This window comes from Schistocerca cancellata, chromosome 2 (genome assembly GCF_023864275.1).
Source record: "Schistocerca cancellata isolate TAMUIC-IGC-003103 chromosome 2, iqSchCanc2.1, whole genome shotgun sequence".
Lineage (NCBI taxonomy): Eukaryota > Metazoa > Arthropoda > Insecta > Orthoptera > Acrididae > Schistocerca > Schistocerca cancellata.
Window position 1 is genome coordinate 1,072,740,871 of NC_064627.1, and position 22,429 is coordinate 1,072,763,299.

Here is a 22,429-nt window from a genome sequence, read left to right on the forward strand (position 1 = left end):
AACTCAACATGTCATCTTTACAGTGAGTGGCAATATATTCTCTTCTTTACATTGTTGTACACATGGTTAATTTACAGACTGCTATGTTTCCTTTTAGTTTCTACCAGCTTGCTTCTGGATATTAATGGGTTAAATCCCCAGCGATGACTTTGTGGCAACACACAGTGAAAGATGTGTGAGATGAAGCTGCAAAGAAATGTTGCCTGATCTTGTGAACAGAATAAAAGGAATACAGAGTCCAGTCATAGAATTTTACCTTGACATATTTCCTAATGCAAGAAAAAAATGAACTCAAAACAGAAATCTGTTTAAATACTTTAATAATTTTAGTTATTAATACACAAGCAACATATACTGTTTATAAAGACCGCACTCTATAAACAATTACAGCTTTATTCGTACATGCTGACATGTTGGAACATACAGTTACATTCATACCAGAAAGCAAGCATTCAGTTGATGAAGAGAACAGGAAATGAAGCGTAACAGTTACATCAGTCATGGTGTTTTGTACTATCTCAAGGAATTTCATGTTTCAACATAATAAAATTCATGATTGATCTACAATCAGAGTCAATAGTTTTACTCCAATACAGCTTCCATCATTATTATCAGTATACATATTTGTGACTGGTTTTCTTTTGGTGTCAAAGCAGATGCACATATTACTGCATTGCATGCGGGAGGTTATGCTCATGCCTAGTAAGCACGAGAGGAGAAATTGGCACGTATCTGGCAGGATTGTACACGGTTAATACAACTAACTTAAAAGCTTTCTTTTGTACCAGTTGTGATGATTATGTGTGTCCTGCTTACACTCTATACATTCAAAACTTCTTACATGTTCTCTTATTACATTACATTTCTTACTAACATACTACCTTAAATGTACCTGCCTGAATACTGTCACTAACATTTACTAAAAAATAATACTTTCTCATAATCTCAAATGAAGGGACTTGTTCTCACCAAGCTGCTTTGCCAGCTGGATTAATGCTTTTCCTGGAAAAAATTCCTCAAAAGTTACAACTGACCTAAAAAAATTATGTGAGTATTTATCTCTCTTATCCTCTGCACAGGTGAGAATCTGGTAAACATCCCTATGGCAAAAATATTTATTACATCAGCTAGGCCTACAATACTATGGAAAATGGCACACTTCAACAAAAAACTCCATAAAAAACTAAGCAGGTAAAATTTCACAACCAATATTTCACAACAAATGAAAAAAGGTAAAATAAAACGTCTATAAAATCACATTTCAAAATGTGGAACTACTTCACAATAAAAGTAATAAATACAGATACACGCTTTAAAAGTGCAGTAAGGTTGTACATAAAACTACTGGTTATTATGTACACTACAGTCCAACTTCTCATTTCATTTTAAAAGCAGTTCATTTGCCATCTGAGTATAATGGACTTGGCTCAAGCAAAGTGACCACGTAAATATGAACACTTTTTGGTCAGAAAAAAATGTTGATTTGTATAAGTGATATTCCCTGATTATTTGTGGATTGTTTACGGAACTATTTACAAAGAAATGTGCTCTAATAGTATACCAAAATACTACATCACAGAAGCAAACTTGCGCATTTCATCACTGCTAACGTAGAGCCGTCAACAAACCAATTAAAAATTCAACACGCTGGCATTTCTTATTAATTTGTATCACATGTTATGAAGCCCAGCAAGATTATCAGTTTGAAAAGGCAACAGGGCCAAATAAAATGGCCACAGCCTATCATAGTATCAGCTGTCTGTTTCACACTTTAGAATGCATCTTTAGCAGCAGACACAAATGCCAAGAGATCCGAGTTAAGAAGGCTGGGAACACTGGCGTAGTTCCCATTGGCCGTCATTCAGGAAAGCAGGCCAGGTGGAGGTTGTTCTGCAGACACAGTGGCGACCTGGAGCTGGTTTGGAGGGTGCTGAGGTTGTGGAGCATGCTGACTGAGTTCTGCCTTCACACGACGAGCAATATGACTGCGTGTGTGTTTCCGCAAATGGTCTTTGCGGTAAAAACCTTTGCCACATTCTGTACACACATGTCGTTTTTCACCTGAATGTATGACAAAATGCAAAGTAAGCTGCTCCTTCCTTTTAAATGCTTTGAGACACACCGTGCAAACATAAGGACGCTCAGGATTGTGGCTCTGTTTGTGACGTGTGAGGTGATCTTTTCTCTTCAGTCCTGCACCACAAATGTCACAAACAAAACGACGTTCTAAAGTATGGCCCAGGAGATGTTGCTCTAATAGCTCTTTCTCCGGATATGCCATATGACATTCGGGACAACAATACAATGTGGAACCATCTAAAGCTGTTGTAAGACGAATTTCTCCAGGTTTTGGTCTAGGCTTCTTCTCCTTGTTAACCTTCTTCTTCTTCTTTTTCTTTGCACCAACTTGAGGTCCGTTATTCCCCACAACCCCTGGTGTTGTTGTTGTTGCAACACCTATTGCTGGGCCTGCAGAATTTGCAACCATTTCTGTTTCTTTTTTAATGTTCTCAGCTGAGTACTTAAGAAAGTGATGAAGGCTTATAGGTAAAGTAGAAGCTGGTAAATGAGAAAGATAATCCGCAACAGTTGAACCTGGTGTGGCTAAGCTTTGCCACGATGCTGGCATTGTTGTTGTTGTCTGTGTTGCATGGTGGTGGTGATGCTGATGGATAGCCATAGCTCCACCATACTCTGCTTCATTCGAACCAGGTCGATCTTCCTTATCAACATCTTCACATTTCACATCTTTCGGTTTCTCACCCACTGGGTTTTCCCTCATCATTGCTGCACACAGATCCTGGGGTTGCATATCACCTGCATGATAGGGTGGCCGTTTCTCAGGCATCTGGCGAGATTGTGGTGGAGGAGGTTGCTGCTGCTGTTGCTGCTGCTGCTGTTGTTGTTGCTGCTGCTGTTGCTGCTGTTGTTGTTGTTGCTGCTGCTGCTGCTGTTGTTGCTGCTCCTGAACGGATGGGGATGAGGTAGGTCTGTTTTGTTGCTGAACTGAACCCGCTTGCGTGTAAGGAACACCAACAGCCCCTGGATAGTGATGAGTAGCAGCTATAGCAGCACTTGCATGGTACTTAGATGAATTTGGATTCATCATATTGTTAACCTGAGGCGCGCCTGGATTATTCCTTCCATCATCTCTAACATACTTTCCCATATTTACTGGCATGCCAATGGGAGGATGATGTTGATTGAAATGAGCTGGTCCTGGGCTGGTGTGATAACGTGGTCCTGCACCTCCACCATCACTGACAGCTTGGGGTGGCAGTCCTCCACTACTTCCATCGTGAGTGAATTTCGCCGCAAACTGATGAATCGTAGGAATTGACGCAGGAAAGTGACCACCAAAAGGAGAGAAATTCATTGTTGCAGATTAGCTGGGAATGCAGTCTTCACACTTTCACGAACTTTCTGCAGATCTTTGTTACTGGACGAATGCCTGAAATGGACAAAATAAAGCTTCATTACAAGTGTGTACATAACCTTTGGAGACTTGGCTTTGAATACATACAATTTCCGTCATTTCGGCACAAAGGGTAGTGGTACGAGTATGTTTACTTCCATAATTCTTGTTTCATTTGTCACTTTGCTTACTAAGAGATGTCTTTAATTTTCGAATAAATGTTTAATTATTTTTATTTTTCAGGCGGCGTCATGGCCCGCGAAAAGATATACAAGATGGGCCTCTTAATGGACATGTTATACATTCGCCGAAATTTTAGACGAATGGCGGTATCAGACACAAAATTAATGATAATGAGAAACTCTGTTTACAAGTCCTCCAAACAGTAGTATTTCCACGGTACATATGTACTCACCGGTATGCGTTTTGTTGTCCTCATGATGTTTTATTTCCATAAATACGCGTCTTTGACAGAAAACATAAACACCTGCTTTGCGCGACGTTACTCTGCTGTTACTTTATACCCACCACCACCAGTGCGTGTATCTGCCATCTACAGTCGATGCCGAAGGTATCGCTGCAGCGGGTTATTTGTTTTGGATGGCTTGGCGTCGGCAGCATTGATAGTGTATAATTGTGTGTTACATTCGTGCGGCTGTTTGCCATTGTCAAATTTATGGCAATCAAAGTATTTGAATTATAACTTCAACGTAAATAGGTTTCTTGATTTCGAGAAAGTAGTTGCTTTAGTGGGGAGTTGTTCACGGTGTACATGTTGCCTTACGAAAGTAATAAACCTGTTTAAGAGTTGTGGCCACAAATGAAGCAGTAACGGTTGTCTAGACATCCCACATCACTGAACTAAATTATTGGATAATCTGTGTGACGCTTCGTCACTTTTATAATTGTTACCGGCACTCATTAACATTAAATTCTGCCGATGGATTTCGTCACATTATTATGTGCTCCCGTTGGATTATGTTGTGTACAGATGCCCTCTTGGTTACAGTAGATGTTGATTTATAACACTTACAATTATATAGGTAATAGCCTGTCTAATACTGATTGACGACAGTTTCATTTGTTTTTTATTTAATTTTATTTTGTTTAAGAAGTTCATTACATTAAACGTTCCTTATTCTCCAAACTAGTATTTAACAACTCCGTACACAAGTTTAAACAACAAAAATTTTCACTCTGTGGTGTTGCTATTTCTAAATAATTTCAGCGAAAGCTAGTTTGCCTTTCCTTGGAAGAAGGTCTGAATATTTTTTTCTGCATGTGAGGTGGTGACAACTCAGTAATTGTATGATGAAGATTTTAAGAATAATCGTGGATATTTACTGAGATTCTATGTCTTAGAATGTCATAAATGCAGATATATATTTTGTTCTTTCACCATGGCTACAGTCAACTGGTTCTCATATACTGCTTTACATATTCTGTGTGTGTATATATTTGTGCTATTAATTTTCATTGTATTACGGTGATGAACCCTAAGTCATGAGATGATCACTGGATGAAGAAATAAATAGAATAGTGTGAAAATAGTATTTCAGATTTATTGCTTCATATACTCATTTGCATCACACTGTTTCATGATAAAAATGCATGTCCAGTATATACTGACCATTATTTTCAGTAGTGTCATGTTACTAACTTGTTGTTGTTGTTGTGGTCTTCAGTCCTGAGACTGGTTTGATGCAGCTCTCCATGCTACTCTATCCTGTGCAAGCTTCTTCATCTCCCAGTATCTACTGCAACCTACATCCTTCTGAATCTGCTTGGTGTATTTATCTCTTGGTCTCCCTCTACGATTTTTACCGTCCACACTGCCCTCCATTGCTAAATTTGTGATCCCTTGATGCCTCAAAACATGTCCTACCAACCGATCCCTTCTTCTAGTCAAGTTGTGCCACGAAGTTCTCTTCTCCCCAATCCTATTCAATACCTCCTCATTAGTTACGTGGTCTACCCACCTTATCTTCAGCATTCTTCTGTAGCACCACATTTCGAAAGCTTCTATTCTCTTCTTGTCCAAACTAGTTATCGTCCATGTTTCACTTCCATACATGGCTACACTCCATACAAATACTTTCAGAAACGACTTCGTGACACTTAAATCTATACTCGATGTTAACAAATTCCTCTTCTTGAGAAACGCTTTCCTTGCCATTGCCAGTCTACATTTTATATCCTCTCTACTTCGACTATCATCGGTTATTTTACTCCCTAAATAGCAAAACTCCTTTACTACTTTAAGTGTCTCATTTCCTAATCTAATTCCCTCAGCATCACCCGACTTAATTTGACTACATTCCATTATCCTCGTTTTGCTTTTGTTGATGTTCATCTTATATCCTCCTTTCAAGACACTGTCCATTCCGTTCAACTGCTCTTCCAAGTCCTTTGCTGTCTCTGACAGAATTACAATGTCATCGGCGAACCTCAAAGTTTTTACTTCTTCTCCATGAATTTTAATACCTACTCCGAATTTTTCTTTTGTTTCCTTTACTGCTTGCTCAATATACAGATTGAATAACATCGGGGAGAGGCTACAACCCTGTCTTACTCCTTTCCCAACCACTGCTTCCCTTTCATGCCCCTCGACTCTTATAACTGCCATCTGGTTTCTGTACAAACTGTAAATAGCCTTTCGCTCCCTGTATTTTACCCCTGCCACCTTCAGAATTTGAAAGAGAGTATTCCAGTTAACATTGTCAAAAGCTTTCTCTAAGTCTACAAATGCTAGAAACGTAGGTTTGCCTTTTCTTAATCTTTCTTCTAAGATAAGTCGTAAGGTCAGTATTGCCTCACGTGTTCCAACATTTCTACGGAATCCAAACTGATCTTCCCCGAGGTCGGCTTCTACCAGTTTTTCCATTCGTCTGTAAAGAATTCGCGTTAGTATATTGCAGCTGTGACTTATTAAACTGATAGTTCGGTAATTTTCACATCTGTCAACACCTGCTTTCTTTGGGATTGGAATTATTATATTCTTCTTGAAGTCTGAGGGTATTTCGCCTGTCTCATACATCGTGCTCACCAGATGGTAGAGTTTTGTCATGACTGGCTCTCCCGAGGCCATCAGTAGTTCAAATGGAATGTTGTCTACTCCCGGGGCCTTGTTTCGACTCAGGTCTTTCAGTGCTCTGTCAAACTCTTCACGCAGTATCTTATCTCCCATTTCGTCTTCATCTACATCCTCTTCCATTTCCATAATATTGTCCTCAAGTACATCGCCCTTGTATAGACCCTCTATATACTCCTTCCACCTTTCTGCCTTCCCTTCTTTGCTTAGAACTGGGTTGCCATCTGAGCTCTTGATATTCATACAAGTGGTTCTCTTCTCTCCAAAGGTCTCTTTAATTTTCCTGTAGGCAATATCTATCTTACCCCTAGTTACTAACTTATAATACTTTATTTTAGTTTGAATCAGCATCAAATTTGTGTATGAACATGTTAACCAGTATTGGCCAATCTACATATCTTGTTGGTTGATGGGCCCAGTTTTTTGTTTCTGCTTTTTTCCCCTACTGAGTACCATTTCAGTTTGAATGTAAAGAACTCATTGATAACTTTGGCCATTACAGAATGTCATTGCATTGTTAATTAAATTTTATGAATACTTATATTTCTCATCTCTTATTCATCATTTCTAATGCTGATGAAAAATACTCAGTTTGACTAAAAGCTGTAGCTTCTATAGATTTTCTTTCCCAAAACTATATTATGCTGAAATTAGATATGTCTGATAGTTATTTTAAGTATTCATTTAATATCGATTTAGAGGAATATTTGATGCAGGAAGTTGGCTTTGACCAGGGATGTAGGAAACATGCGACAAAGGCTATGAACAATATAACTACTATAACATAATATCAGTGCCAATTTTTTCAAGTGGGCTTAGCTACAGATCAGTCAGTCACCACAAATAGGTTTTCTTACTTTCACATTCATCCGCTTTGCCAACTCAAACCAAACCTCACCTTCCAACCTAAAGTATACCTTAGGCTAAACTACAGATCAAACGGTCACAACAGCCAGGTTTTCTTGCATTCTCATTTGTTGGCTTTGCCAACAAACATCAGAACTGTGAATATATGCACCAAAATGTGATGTCACAGCAGCCATTAACATTATGTCATTGGTCAAAACCAACGACTTGTCCTGATGACCCAATCTGAGCATGCATGTTTCTAACTGTCACAAGGAGCCAGAAATCAGTGGTACTAATAAGTAATGTAACTAATCAGTAAAGGAAGTGATTTACAGCATAATTTAAGAGTGATGAAACATGAGGGTGAAAGCTATATAAAAAAACTGTATATGTAACAGTATGAATCATTAGAAAAATTCTTTTAATTAATTGCCCGCCTCTCGCATAACCTTTGCATTATGATCTGATGATAGTTGTTACAGATTAATTAATTGTTTTGAATTCAGGGGATTCAAATCCCCAGCCAGTAATGCCATGAAACATACGATGAAATGGTTCCTTTGAAAAAGACACAGTTGATTTCCTTCTTCAATCTGACTGAGCTTGCGACCTTTCTCAAATGACTTTCTCACTTAAAGTGCAGGGCAGACAATCACATGTTTTTGTGTCTATAGGGAAAAAGACTGGTGGATGCATTGGCACAGAGTGACACACAATGAGGGAGAGGAGACATGAATTGGGAGGAAGTGATAGGACAGAGGAGGCGGAATTGTTGGGTTAGGGTGTGGGGACAGTAGGTTATTGTAGATTGAGGCCAAGATAATTTTGGGATTTGTTGTAAGGATAACTCCAGTCTGCGCAGTTCAGAAAAGCTGCTGATCGAGGGGAGAATCCAGAAGGCTTGGGTTGTGAAGCAGCCATGGAAATCAAGCATTTTATGTTCAGCTGCATGTTGTGGTGCACTTTGTTTTTGCCAACAGGTTGGTGGACTCCAAAAAATGGTTCAAATGGCTCTGAGCACTATGGGACTCAACATCTTAGGTCATAAGTCCCCTAGAACTTAGAACTACTTAAACCTAACTAACCTAAGGACATCACACACACCCATGCCCGAGGCAGGATTCGAACCTGCGACCGTAGCAGTCCCGCGGTTCCGGACTGCAGCGCCAGAACTGCTAGACCACCGCGGCCAGCTGGTGGACTCCATTCATCCTGGAGGACAGCTGGTAGGTAGTTATATAAAAAGCTGGGCAATGATTGCAGGAGAACTGATATATGACACGCCTGCTTTCACAAAGGCCAGGCCACCTTTGAAAGCAGCTATGTAATATGCCAGTTCTCCTGCAACCATTGCACAGTTTTTATATTGGTATGACTACCAACTAGCTGTCTCATAGGTTGAATGGCCGCCACCAAACTGTGGTCAAGAGCAAACTGGACCACCCTTTGGTACAACATGCAGCTGGACATTGATCTCAATGGCTGCTGTCACAACCTGGCCCATGTGGATCCTCCCATACACTACCAGATTTTCAGAAGTGTGCAAATTATTGCACATTCCCTGCTCGCGAAATTATCCTGGTGTTAACCAACGATAACCTTCCGTCCTGGACCATTCACTCAACAGTATCTGTCCCCTCCATTCTATCACCTCCTCCCAATACATGTTTCCTCATCCTCATTGTGTGCCACTCTCTGCCAATGCATCCACCAATCTTTTTCCCTCTGTGCTCCTCTCCTCTCCTTCTCCACTCCCCATTCCCTCCCTCCCCCGCAGCCAACCAACACCAGGCAGGCTTGCCCTGTCACCTTCTAGACCCTGCATGTTCTGTCAGACAGCAGTCTTCAACCACCTCCACCTGTGTAACCTAGTATGCTTCCCCCTTCCATGCCCCACTCTGGATTTCTACTTTCGTTAAATGCGACAGTTTCAGTCTGGTCACAGTGGCCGGATGTGTGTGTTTTCTTCTCTGAAGAAGGCTTTGACTGAAAGCTCAGTGTGTAACAGTCACATTGTTGTGCCCATCCGTAACTGAGTGTGTCATCTTTACAAAGGATAGCAATTTATCCCTTTCACTTGTATCTATAAATACCAGTTTCAGCCACAAAATAACTGTATTTAAATAATGCACTGTGCCGTTTTACAGTGTGTGGGGTCCATTTTTAGGTGCTTCTTTCCTATCGATATCAACAAGACTCTTTTTATATAGCTTCTTGAACATACATTTTATTCACAACCTTGCATCATATTTTAAATATTGTTTCCCAACTATCAGTTAATCCTAGTACAGACTTAGTACCCCTGTATTTGGAAAGCAGCCTAAAGAGAAAGATCAAGTGAGGTGGACCAAGCCACTGGACTTGTATTTGGGAGGACAACAGTTCAAGTGCACATCCATGTTTAGGTTTTATGCAATTCCTGTAAACAGCTTCTTGGGAGGGTTGCTTTCAAAGGGTGTGACTGACTTCCTACACATCCTTTCCGAACCTGAGGTTGTGTTCTGTTGATAGGAAGTTGAAACCCTATTTTTGCACATCCCAAAGAAGAAGTGGCAGCTTACTCCACATTACAGCAATTGAGTTTCTGCCTGAAATGTGGCTATTAAATCAGCTGGTATCAATTTGTGTGTGACTTGTAGAAAATGAAGTTGTATGTGAGATCATTAGAGCAAGACTAATAGCAAGGGTATTATTATTATTGGTGCCTTCTGTTGACCACCAGAATTGTCTCCAGGTGCAACTGAAAGCCTTAGATAAAACCTCAGCTCACTAATACCTATGTTCCTCAAACATACTGTCATCATTGGAGGAGACTTTAATCATCTATCAAGCTTTTCAGGTATGTAGTTTTGCAGCTTGTGAGCATTGTCATGCTTTCACATACTGTGAAACAATACTAAATGCTTTCTCTGAAAAGTACTTAGAATAGGTAGTACATAAATCTACCCATGGCAGAAATGTATTAGATCTGATGAGCTTGCAGAAATTGCTGTAACAATGATTACCAAAGTACAAAGAACAACTAAAACAGGTAGAAAATTTACTTGTTCAGTAAACTAGGTAACGAGCAAACATTGTCATATCTCAAGAACACACTCTAAATCTTTAGATCTTCGTAGGAGCATGTAAAGGAATTGTGGCTCAAGTGTAGAATAGTTGAGATCAATTTACGAAGAGAGGGACCCTTCAAGATATACAGTCTCTGTAAAGAAACAGCAACTACAGCACAAGAAGTGCAAAACAAAGCATAGAGTTATGGATAGACAAATGCTAAGTAAAATATGTCTAAGTGTCAAAAAGGCAGTGCATGCAATTGCCAATGACTACCATAGCATGATCTTATCAAAATCTCCCGGTAAAGGCTTGCATTTTCACCAAAGTTTGTGTCCAGATGCTGATGGATGACACAAACTGAAATGAGGTCAGCAAAGCAAAAGCAGAAATGTAGAACTCAGCTTTCAAATATTCCTTTACAAAGGAAGATGCAGGGGTACCCCCAATGTTGTTCTAAAACCACTTCACAACAGATATTACCTTTCAAAGGGACACAGTATCAAATTTTCTACCCAATCTGTGGTTGCACTCAGTTGCTGATAACCTTGTTGTCAACGGGGCACTCAGGAAGTATCATCTGTGATGGACTTCAAGTGGTTTTCAAAGTATAGATCACTATCTTCCTTTATAACTTTAATATTGTTGTTGTTGTTGTTGTTGTTGTTTTCAGTCCTGAGACTGGTTTGATGCAGCTCTCCATGCTACTCTATCCTGTGCAAGCTTCTTCATCTCCCAGTACCTACTGCAACCTACATCCTCCTGAATCTGCTTAGTGTATTCATCTCTTGGTCTCCCCCTACGATTTTTACCCTCCACGCTGCCCTCCAATACTAAATTGGTGATCCCTTGATGCCGCAGAACATGTCCTACCAACCGATCCCTTCTTCTGGTCAAGTTGTGCCACAAACTTCTCTTCTCCCCAATCCTATTCAATACTTCCTCATTAGTTATGTAATCTACCCATCTAATCTTCAGCATTCTTCTGTAGCACCACATTTCGAAAGCTTCTATTCTCTTCTTGTCCAAACTATTTATCGTCCATGTTTCACTTCCATACATGGCTACACTCCATACAAATACTTTCAGAAATGACTTCCTGACACTTAAATCTATACTTGATGTTAACAAATTTCTCTTCTTCAGAAACGCTTTCCTTGCCATTGCCAGTCTACATTTTCTATCCTCTCTACTTCAACCATCATCACTTATTTTGCTCCCCCAAATAGCAAAACTCCTTTACTACTTTAAGTGTCTCATTTCCTAATCTAATACCCTCAACATCACCCGACTTAATTCGACTGAATTCCATTATCCTCGTTTTGCTTTTGTTGATGTTCATCTTATATCCTCCCTTGAAGACACCATCCATTCCATTCAACTGCTCTTGCAAGTCCTTTGCTGTCTCTGACAGAATTACAATGTCATTGGCGAATCTCAAAGTTTTTATTTCTTCTCCATGGATTATAATTCCTACACTGAATTTTTCTTTTGTTTCCTTTACTGCTTGCTCAATATACAGATTGAATAACATCGGGGAGAGGCCACAACCCTGTCTTACTCCTTTCCCAACCACTGCTTCCCTTTCATGCCCCTCGACTCTTATAACTGCCATCTGGTTTCTGTACAAACTGTAAATAGCCTTTCACTCCCTGTATTTTACCCCTGCCACCTTCAGAATTTGAAAGAGAGTATTCCAGTTAACATTGTCAAAAGCTTTCTCTAAGTCTACAAATGCTAGAAACGTAGGTTTGCCTTTTCTTAATCTTTCTTCTAAGATAAGTCGTAAGGTCAGTATTGCCTCACGTGTTCCAACATTTCTACGGAATCCAAACTGATCTTCCCCGAGGTCGGCTTCTACTAGTTTTTCCATTCGTCTGTAAAGAATTCGTGTTAGTATTTTGCAGCTGTGGCTTATTAAACTGATTGTTCGGTAATTTTTACATCTGTCAACACCTGCTTTCTTTGGCATTGGAATTATTATATTCTTCTTGAAGTCTGAGGGTATTTCGCCTGTTTCATACATCTTGCTCACCAGATGGTAGAGTTTTGTCAGGACTGGCTCTCCCAAGGCAGTCAGTAGTTCCAATGGAATGTTGTCTACTCCGGGAGCCTTGTTTCGACTCAGGTCTTTCAGTGCTCTGTCAAACTCTTCACGCAGTATCGTATCTCCCATTTCATCTTCATCTACATCCTCTTCCATTTCCATAATATTGTCCTCAAGTACATCGCCCTTGTATAGACCCTCTATATACTCCTTCCACCTTTCTGCTTTCCCTTCTTTGCTTAGAACTGTGTTTCCATCTGAGCTCTTGATATTCATACAAGTGGTTCTCTTTTCTCCAAAGGTCTCTTTATTTTCCTGTAGGCTGTATCTATCTCACCCCTAGTGAGATAAGCCTCTACATCCTTAAATTTGTCCTCTAGCCATGCCTGCTTAGCCATTTAGCACTTCCTGTCAATCTCATTTTTGAGACGTTTGTATTCCTTTTTACCTGCTTCATTTACTGCATTTTTATATTTTCTCCTTTCATCAATTAAATTCAATATTTCTTCTGTTACCCAAGGATTTCTACTAGCCCTCGTCTTTTTACCTACTTGATCCTCTGCTGCCTTCACTACTTCATCCCTCAAAGCTACCCATTCTTCTTCTACTGTATTTCTTTCCCCCATTCCTGTCAATTGTTCTCTTATGCTCTCCCTGAAACTCTGTACAACCTCTGGTTCTTTCAGTTTATCCAGGTCCCATCTCCTTAAATTCCCACCTTTTTGCAGTTTCTTCAGTTTTAATCTACAGGTCATAACCAATAGATTGTGGTCAGAGTCCACATCTGCCCCTGGAAATGTCTTACAATTTAAAACCTGGTTCCTAAATCTCTGTCTTACCATTATATAATCTATCTGATACCTTTTAGTATCTCCAGGGGTTCTTCCATGTATACAACCTTCTATCATGATTCTTAAACCAAGTGTTAGCTATGATTAAGTTGTGCTCTGTGCAAAATTCTACCAGGCGGCTTCCTCTTTCATTTCTTAGCCCCAGTCCATATTCACCTACTATGTTTCCTTCTCTCCCTTTTCCTACACTCGAATTCCAGTCACCCATGACTATTAAATTTTTGTCTCCCTTCACTATCTGAATAATTTCTTTTATATCATCATACATTTCTTCAGTTTCTTCGTCATCTGCAGAGCTAGTTGGCATATAAACTTGTGTAGTAGGCGTAGGCTTCATATCTATCTTGGCCACAATAATGCGTTCACTATGCTGTTTGTAGTAGCTTACCCGCATTCCTATTTTCCTATTTATTATTAAACCTACTCCTGCATTACCCCTATTTGACTTTGTGTTTATAACCCTGTAGTCATCTGACAAGAAATCTTGTTCCTCCTGCCACCAAACTTCACTAATTCCCACTGTATCTAACTTTAACGTATCCATTTCCCTTTTTAAATTTTCTAACCTACCTGCCCAATTAAGGGATCTGACATTCCACGCTCCGATCCATAGAACGCCAGTTTTCTTTCTCCTGATAATGACATCCTCTTGAGTAGTCCCTGCCCGGAGATCCGAATGGGGGACTATTTTACCTCCAGAATATTTTACCCAAGAGGACGCCATCATCATTTAATCATACAGTAAAGCTGCATGCCCTCGGGAAAAATTACAGCCGTGGTTTCCCCTTGCTTTCAGCCGTTCGCAGTACCAGCACAGCAAGACCGTTTTGGTTATTTTTACAAGGCCAGATCAGTCAATCATCCAGACTGTTGGCCTTGCAACTTCTGAAAAGGCTGCTGCCCTTCTTCAGGAACCACACGTTTGTCTGGCCTCTCAACAGATACCCCTCTGTTGCGGTTGTACCTACGGTACGGCTATCTGTATCGCTGGGGCACGCAAGCCTCCCCACCAACGGCAAGGTCCATGGTTCATGGGGGGGGGGGGGGGTATTTAATATTATTAAAACTGAACTATGTCTCAGAGTCCAATGGAACTTGTGTCGAGTTCTATACATAGTTTGCAGCTGAATTAGCCCCTCTTCTGACCATAATTTATCACTGATATTTCAAACAAAAATAAATGTCCAGTGGTTGGAAGAGAGCACAGGTCAGACGCATCTACACAAAGAATAGCAGAAGTGATCCACAAAACTACCAGTGTTAGAATGTATTCTGAGCTGAAACATAATGAGATGTCTCAAGTATAATGATCACCTCCACGCTAACCACTATCGATTCGCAGAGCAGTGAACATGCAAATCCCAATCACAGTTTCTTGCATGAGATCCTGAAAGCCTTGGCTCAGGTAGTTGCAGTATTTCTTGAATTCTGAAGAGCATTTGTCTCATTTCCTCCAACCCTTACTGACAAAAGTATGACCATATGGGGCACCAGATGAACTGTGTGACTAAAACATTGATTTATTGTCATGGTGTGTGTGACATGTTACCTTAAATGGAAAGTCATCAACATATGTACAAGTACGTCCTGGTTTGCCTTAGAGAAGTACGTTTGGGTCCCTGATGTTCATGTTGCCTTTTAATGACCTCGCAGAAAACATCAGTAGTAACCTCAGACATTTTGCAAATGACACAGTTGTTTGTGGTGAAACACTTCCCTGTCAGACCTTGAGAGGATTTAAATAGGTGCAAAGATTAACAACTTGTTTTAAATATCCAGAAATGTAAAATGGTGCACTTCAAAAAATGCAGGAATGTTTTCTCTTATGCCTACAATGTCAGTTAGTCACAATTGGAATGGGCAACTCATAAAAATACTTGGATGTAGCAATTTGTAGGGATATAAAATATAATGATCACATAGACTCAATCATAGGAGAAGGCAAGCTTTCATAGCCAGTGGATCCTTCTTCGGGCAGAAGGGTTGAGGGGGAAGGAAGGAAAAGGACTGGAGAGGTCTAGGAAAAGGGGTAGATTTCAGGAAAGTCACCCAGAACTGCGGGCCATGGGAGACTTACCGCATGTGTGGTAAGTCTCCCCTGACCTGCAATTCGGGGTGACTTTCCTGAAATCCACCCCTTTTCCTAGAGCTCTCGACTGGCTCCAAAAGCTTGCCTAATTATAACCATCTTTTATGTGTCTGTTCTGCCGCTGCTTGGGGAGTAGCTTTTGTTATTTATCTATCAAATTAAATTACATCATCTTGTAGTGATAGAGTATTCATACTGTGCCCTTTCCCTTGTTTTCCCTTACTTCTGCAACCTGTTTTCCAGTGCCACACTATTCTACATCTTTTGCATTGTGATTGGTGATGATCCCTTTGAATATGACCCAAACATCCACATCAAAACACCTCACGTGAGTAGCGAGGACACGCCTTCTATTCCACACTTTCATTGCTAAGCATATCTCCTCAAGTACAGTAGCCACACTGATGGCACCAGCAAGTCCTTTGGGTATTCTGCTCAAACCCTTCTTGACGGATTAGGAATGCATCTGAAGTCTTGGTGTTGACATAAATCTTCCCTATTCTATCCAAAAAAATTTCTGTGCACTCTATTGTACAGGCTTAATTCCTTAGGACCAAATTGGAAGCAAATCTCCATGGTCATGGAACGAGTCAGTGCATAAAATGAACATAGATAAAATAAAACAATGGAAACTCTAGGTAGGGATATCAACAAAGTAGGAAAAGACAGATTGCTAATTAGGAAAGGAGACATATCAAGTTGCATGTCAAGTTGCTCAATTAAAAGACACTTACATAAACCTTTCAGCCACAGCCTTCATCAGTGAAAGAGAGAGACACACCATTCACACACATAAGCAAGCGCGCGCGCACACACACACACACACACACACACACACACACACACACACACACACACACACACACACACGACCGCCAGCTCCAGCATCGGTTGTGTGTGCGTGAGGTGTGCTTGCTTGTGTGTGTCTCTCTTTTGCTGATGAAGGCTGTGGCGTAAAGCTTTATGTAAGTGTCTTTTAATTGTGCCTGTATGCAACTTGACATGTGTTCTTTACGATAAGTAGCAATCTATTGTTTCCTAGAGTGCAGATAAAATAAAATGTAGACAAATCCTTTGCAGTGCCATAATGAACAATATAACTCAGGAATTAGCTTTGCAATACCCCATTTGTCTGGTCCCAAAAGAATTTGGAGCTATTTTTCTTATTATAATGTTGTACCAGACCCTCTTTGAATTGTTTGAATGTCGGCATATTCCTCAAATCCTTATGATGTATAATACATATCTTTGCATATCCTGTTATGCGCAATTTGGAAATCTGCAACAACCGCCCACTTGTCCAGAAACCCCAATTTGCAGATGACAATAGAACAGTAACAAATGGTTGCACATCCTCCATTGCCTCAGCTGTAAAGGGACTAACCAAAGCCACGGCAACTGAATCTAATAATAAGAGTGGTCAAACTGGAAGAGTTCCTGCCCTGTCGTACAACACTGAACTGTCTGTGCCATTCTATACTAGTAGTCTTTAATGGAGCTACTTATTGTAACAAAGGTGGAACTGCTATCTGAGTGATAAGTCTGTTTTCATGACTCAGCCATTGTGGAACCTCTATTCAGGACACAAAAGTATGACAGGAGAACAGAATAGGACGACGAGGACACTTAAACATAACACTATCATAACTTCTTACTATAACTCAATTTCTCCATTTGAATGGTTGCCCTAGACTTTATACATTTCGAAAGAACGAGCCATACTACTTATTCACAATACGATACATTGCCCACACTACCCGAGTGAAAACTAACATATATTTTCATGCACCTCAGAACACTGTCTGAGCTTACTTGCCACAAAGTGCAGATGGAGGGAGGGAGGGGGGGGGGGACAAATAACTATTGTGATCTTGGTGCTGCACATCGTGGCTCTCAACGCTGGCCAGTTGGCCCCTATTCAGTTGGCCACTTCTGTCATTAAATTTGGAGAGCCAGGGTGACTCAACCTCTGTGGGGAAGTGGAGGAACTGTACTTCTAGTTGTGACGAAGGCTGTCAGATCTCCAACCTGGGTGTGTTGGGGTAGGAACCAGGTGAATGTCTTCTAATAATTCAAGAGGTTAAGACTATTATACATTTGTCATCAGTATACAACATTCTCAAATAATGGAAAACCCAGGATGGAATAACAACAATATTCTGAAAAGGATAGTGTGTGTGTGACAAAGCAAGCTGGCATATCTTTACTTCCCCTCTTGTTTTGCCATCTGCCACTTTAAAATTCGTTTTTTCACTTTTTAACTAATTAACATTAACATATGTAAGTATAATCTGTATTTTCTTAAAAGAGAAAGGTTGACTCTTAGTTTTAAAGTATATAACACCAGATCTAATTTTGAGCTTAGTTTTATGTATGTAATTGATTTTCTAATTTATTTTGACTATTCCTAGTTAGTATCTTTCATTATAGGGTGAAAGCAGTAATTGTTTCGTAACTTTAATTTTGTTGTTGACCTATAAACAAATATAAATTCTATAGTAATTATACATGTTTGGCAGAACAACTAATAGTATTCTTAATGGATTTATTTGGCTCTATTTGAAAACATGTTAGCAAAGCCAGCCCTTAGTGTCGGAAGTTCCATGCGGCTTTTCGCGGATGATGCTGTAGTATACAGAGAAGCTGCAGCATTAGAAAATTGCAGCGAAATGCAGGAAGATCAGCAGCAGATAGGCACTTGGTGCAGGGAGTGGCAACTGACCCTTAACACAAACAAATGTAATGTACTGTGAATACATAGAAAGAAGGATCCTTTATTGTATGAAATATGATAGTGGAACAAACACTGGTAGCAGTTACTTCTGTAAAATATCTGGGAGTATGCGTACGGAATGATTTGAAGTGGAATGATCATATAAAATTAATTATTGGTAAGGCAGGTGCCAGGATGAGATTCATTGGGAGAGTCCTTAGAAAATGTAGTCTATCAACAAAGGAGGTGGCTTACAAAACACTCGTTCGACCTATACTTGAGTATTGCTCATCAGTGTGGGATCCGTACCAAGTCGGGTTGAAGAGGAGATAGAGAAGATCCAAAGAAGAGCGGTGCTTTTCGTCACAGAGTTATTTGGTAAGCGTGATAGCGTTATGGAGATGTTTAGCAAACTCAAGTGGCAGACTCTGCAAGAGAGGCGCTCTGCATCGCGATGTAGCTTGCTGTCCAGGTTTCGAGAGGGTGCATTTCTGGATGAGGTATCGAATATATTGCTTTCCCCTTCTTATACCTCCCGAGGAGATGACGAATGTAAAATTAAAGAGATGCGAGCACGCACAGAGGCTTTCCGGCAGTCTTTCTTTTCGCGAACCATACGTGACTGGAACAGGGAAGGGAGGTAATGACAGTGGCACGTAAAGTGCCCTCCGCCACACGCCGTTGGGTGGCTTGCGGAGTATAAATGTAGATGTTGTTGTTGTTGTTGTTGTTGTTGTGGTCTTCAGTCCTGAGACTGGTTTGATGCAGCTCTCCATGCTGCTCTATTCTGTGCAAGCTTCTTCAACTCCCACTAACTACTGCAACCTACATCCTTCTGAATCTGCTTAGTGTATTGATCTCTTGGTCTCCCTCTAAGATTTTTACACTCCACGCTGCCCTCCAATGCTAAATTTGTGATCCCTTGATGCCTCAGGACATGTCCTACCAACTGATCCCTTCTTCTAGTCAAGTTGGGCCACAAACATCTCTTCTCCCTATTCAATACCTCCTCATTAGTTACGTGATCTACCCAGCTAATCTTCAACATTCTTCTGTAGCACCACATTTCGAAAGCTTCTATTCTCTTCTTGTCCAAACTATTTATTGTCCATTTTTCACTTCCATACAAATTTCCATGCAAATACTTTCAGAAACGACTTCCTGACACTTAAATCTATACTCGATGTTAACAAATTTCTCTTCTTCAGAAACGCTTTCCTTGCCATTGCCAGTCTACATTTTATATCCTCTCTACTTCAACCATCATCAGTTATTTTGCTCCCCAAATAGCAACACTCCTTTACTACTTTAAGTGTCTAATTTCCTCAGCATCACCCGACTTAATTCGACTACATTTCATTATCCTCGTTTTACTTTTGTTGATATTCATTTTATATCCTCCTTTCAAGACACTGCCCATTCCATTCAACTGCTCTTCCTAGTCCTTTGCTGTCTCTGACAGAATTAAAATGTCATCGGCAAACCTCAAAGTTTTTATTTCTTCTTCCTGGATTTTAATACCTACTCCAAATTTTTCTTTTGTTTCCTTTACTACTTGCTCAATATACAGATTGAATAACATCGGGGAGAGGCTACAACCCTGTCTCACTCCCTTCATCTACATCTACATCTACATCTATACTCCGCGAGCCACCTTACGGTGTGTGGCGGAGGGTACTTATTGTACCACTATCTGATCCCCCCTTCCCTGTTCCATTCACGAATTGTGCGTGGGAAGAACGACTGCTTGTAAGTCTCCGTATTTGCTCTAATTTCTCGGATCTTTTCGTTGTGATCATTACGCGAGATATATGTGGGCTGTAGTAATATGTTGCCCATCTCTTCCCGGAATGTGCTCTCTTGTAATTTCGATAATAAACCTCCCCGTATTGCGTAACGCCTTTCTTGAAGTGTCCGCCACTGGAGCTTGTTCAGCATCTCTGTAACGCTCTCGCGCTGACTAAATGTCCCCATGATGAATTGCGCTGCTTTTCGCTGGATCATGTCTATCTCTTCTATTAATCCAACCTGGTAAGGGTCCCATACTGATGAGCAATACTCAAGAATCGGATGAACAAGCGTTTTGTAAGCTACTTCTTTCGTCGATGAGTCACATTTTCTTAGAATTCTTCCTATGAATCTCAACCTGGCGCCTGCTTTTCCCACTATTTGTTTTATGTGATCATTCCACTTCAGATCGCTCCGGATAGTAACTCCTAAGTATTTTACGGTCGTTACCGCTTCCAATGATTTACCACCTATGGCATAATCGTACTGGAATGGATTTCTGCCCCTATGTATGCGCATTATATTACATTTATCTACGTTTAGGGAAAGCTGCCAGCTGTCGCACCATGCATTAATCCTTTGCAGGTCTTCCTGGAGTACGTACGAGTCTTCTGATGTTGCTACTTTCTTGTAGACAACCGTGTCATCTGCAAATAGCCTCACGGAGCTACCGATGTTGTCAACTAAGTCATTTATGTATATTGTAAACAATAAAGGTCCTATCACGCTTCCTTGCGGTACTCCCGAAATTACCTCTACATCTGCAGATTTTGAACCGTTAAGAATGACATGTTGTGTTCTTTCTTCTAGGAAATCCTGAATCCAATCACAAACCTGGTCCGATATTCCGTAAGCTCGTATTTTTTTCACTAAACGTAAGTGCGGAACCGTATCAAATGCCTTCCTGAAGTCCAGGAATACGGCATCAATCTGCTCGCCAGTGTCTACGGCACTGTGAATTTCTTGGGCAAATAGGGCGAGCTGAGTTTCACATGATCTCTGTTTGCGGAATCCATGTTGGTTATGATGAAGGAGATTTGTATTATCTAAGAACGTCATAATACGAGAACACAAAACATGTTCCATTATTCTACAACAGATTGACGTAAGCGAAATAGGCCTATAATTATTCGCATCTGATTTATGACCCTTCTTGAAAATGGGAACGACCTGCGCTTTCTTCCAGTCGCTAGGTACTTTACGTTCTTCCAGCGATCTACGATAAATTGCTGATAGAAAGGGGGCAAGTTCTTTAGCATAATCACTGTAGAATCTTAAGGGTATCTCGTCTGGTCCGGATGCTTTTCCGCTACTAAGTGATAGCAGTTGTTTTTCAATTCCGATATCGTTTATTTCAATATTTTCCATTTTGGCGTCCGTGCGACGGCTGAAGTCAGGGACCATGTTACGATTTTCCGCAGTGAAACAGTTTCGGAACACTGAATTCAGTATTTCTGCCTTTCTTCGGTCGTCCTCTGTTTCGGTGCCATCGTGGTCAACGAGTGACTGAATAGGGGATTTAGATCCGCTTACCGATTTTACATATGACCAAAACTTTTTAGGGTTCTTGTTTAGATTGTTTGCCAATGTTTTACGTTCGAATTCGTTGAATGCTTCTCTCATTGCTCTCTTTACGCTCTTTTTCGCTTCGTTCAGCTTTTCCTTATCAGCTATGATTCGACTACTCTTAAACCTATGATGAAGCTTTCTTTGTTTCCGTAGTACCTTTCGTACATGATTGTTATACCACGGTGGATCTTTCCCCTCGCTTTGGACCTTAGTCGGTACGAACTTATCTAAGGCGTACTGGACGATGTTCCTGAATTTTTTCCATTTTTGTTCCACATCCTCTTCCTCAGAAATGAACGTTTGATGGTGGTCACTCAGATATTCTGTGATTTGTGCCCTATCACTCTTGTTAAGCAAATATATTTTCCTTCCTTTCTTGGCATTTCTTATTACACTTGTAGTCATTGATGCAACCACTGACTTATGATCACTGATACCCTCTTCTACATTCACGGAGTCAAAAAGTTCCGGTCTATTTGTTGCTATGAGGTCTAAAACGTTAGCTTCACGAGTTGGTTCTCTAACTATCTGCTCGAAGTAATTCTCGGACAAGGCAGTCAGGATAATGTCACAAGAGTCTCTGTCCCTGGCTCCAGTTCTGATTGTGTGACTATCCCATTCTATACCTGGTAGATTGAAGTCTCCCCCTATTACAATAGTATGATCACGAAACTTCTTCACGACGTTCTGCAGGTTCTCTCTGAGGCGCTCAACTACTACGGTTGCTGATGCAGGTGGTCTATAGAAGCATCCGACTATCATATCTGACCCACCTTTGATACTTAGCTTAACCCAGATTATTTCACATTCGCATTCGCTAATAACTTCACTGGATATTATTGAATTCTTTACTGCTATAAATACTCCTCCACCATTGGCGTTTATCCTATCCTTGCGGTATACATTCCATTCTGTGTCTAGGATTTCGTTACTGTTCACTTCCGGTTTTAACCAACTTTCCGTTCC

General features: G+C 40.5%; 1 protein-coding gene across 1 annotated transcript; it reads right to left on the bottom strand.

Annotated features, from left to right (window-relative positions):
- Positions 1-305: 305 nt before the first annotated feature.
- On the bottom strand, positions 306-3,928 carry LOC126163071 (Krueppel homolog 1-like). The gene is made up of 2 exons (XM_049919976.1): positions 3,831-3,928; positions 306-3,451 (listed from the first exon to the last, which is right to left on the bottom strand). The coding sequence occupies exon 2, from the start codon at positions 3,374-3,376 to the stop codon at positions 1,862-1,864; it is 1,515 nt and encodes a 504-aa protein (XP_049775933.1). The 5' UTR covers positions 3,377-3,451; positions 3,831-3,928; the 3' UTR covers positions 306-1,861.
- Positions 3,929-22,429: the final 18,501 nt, after the last annotated feature.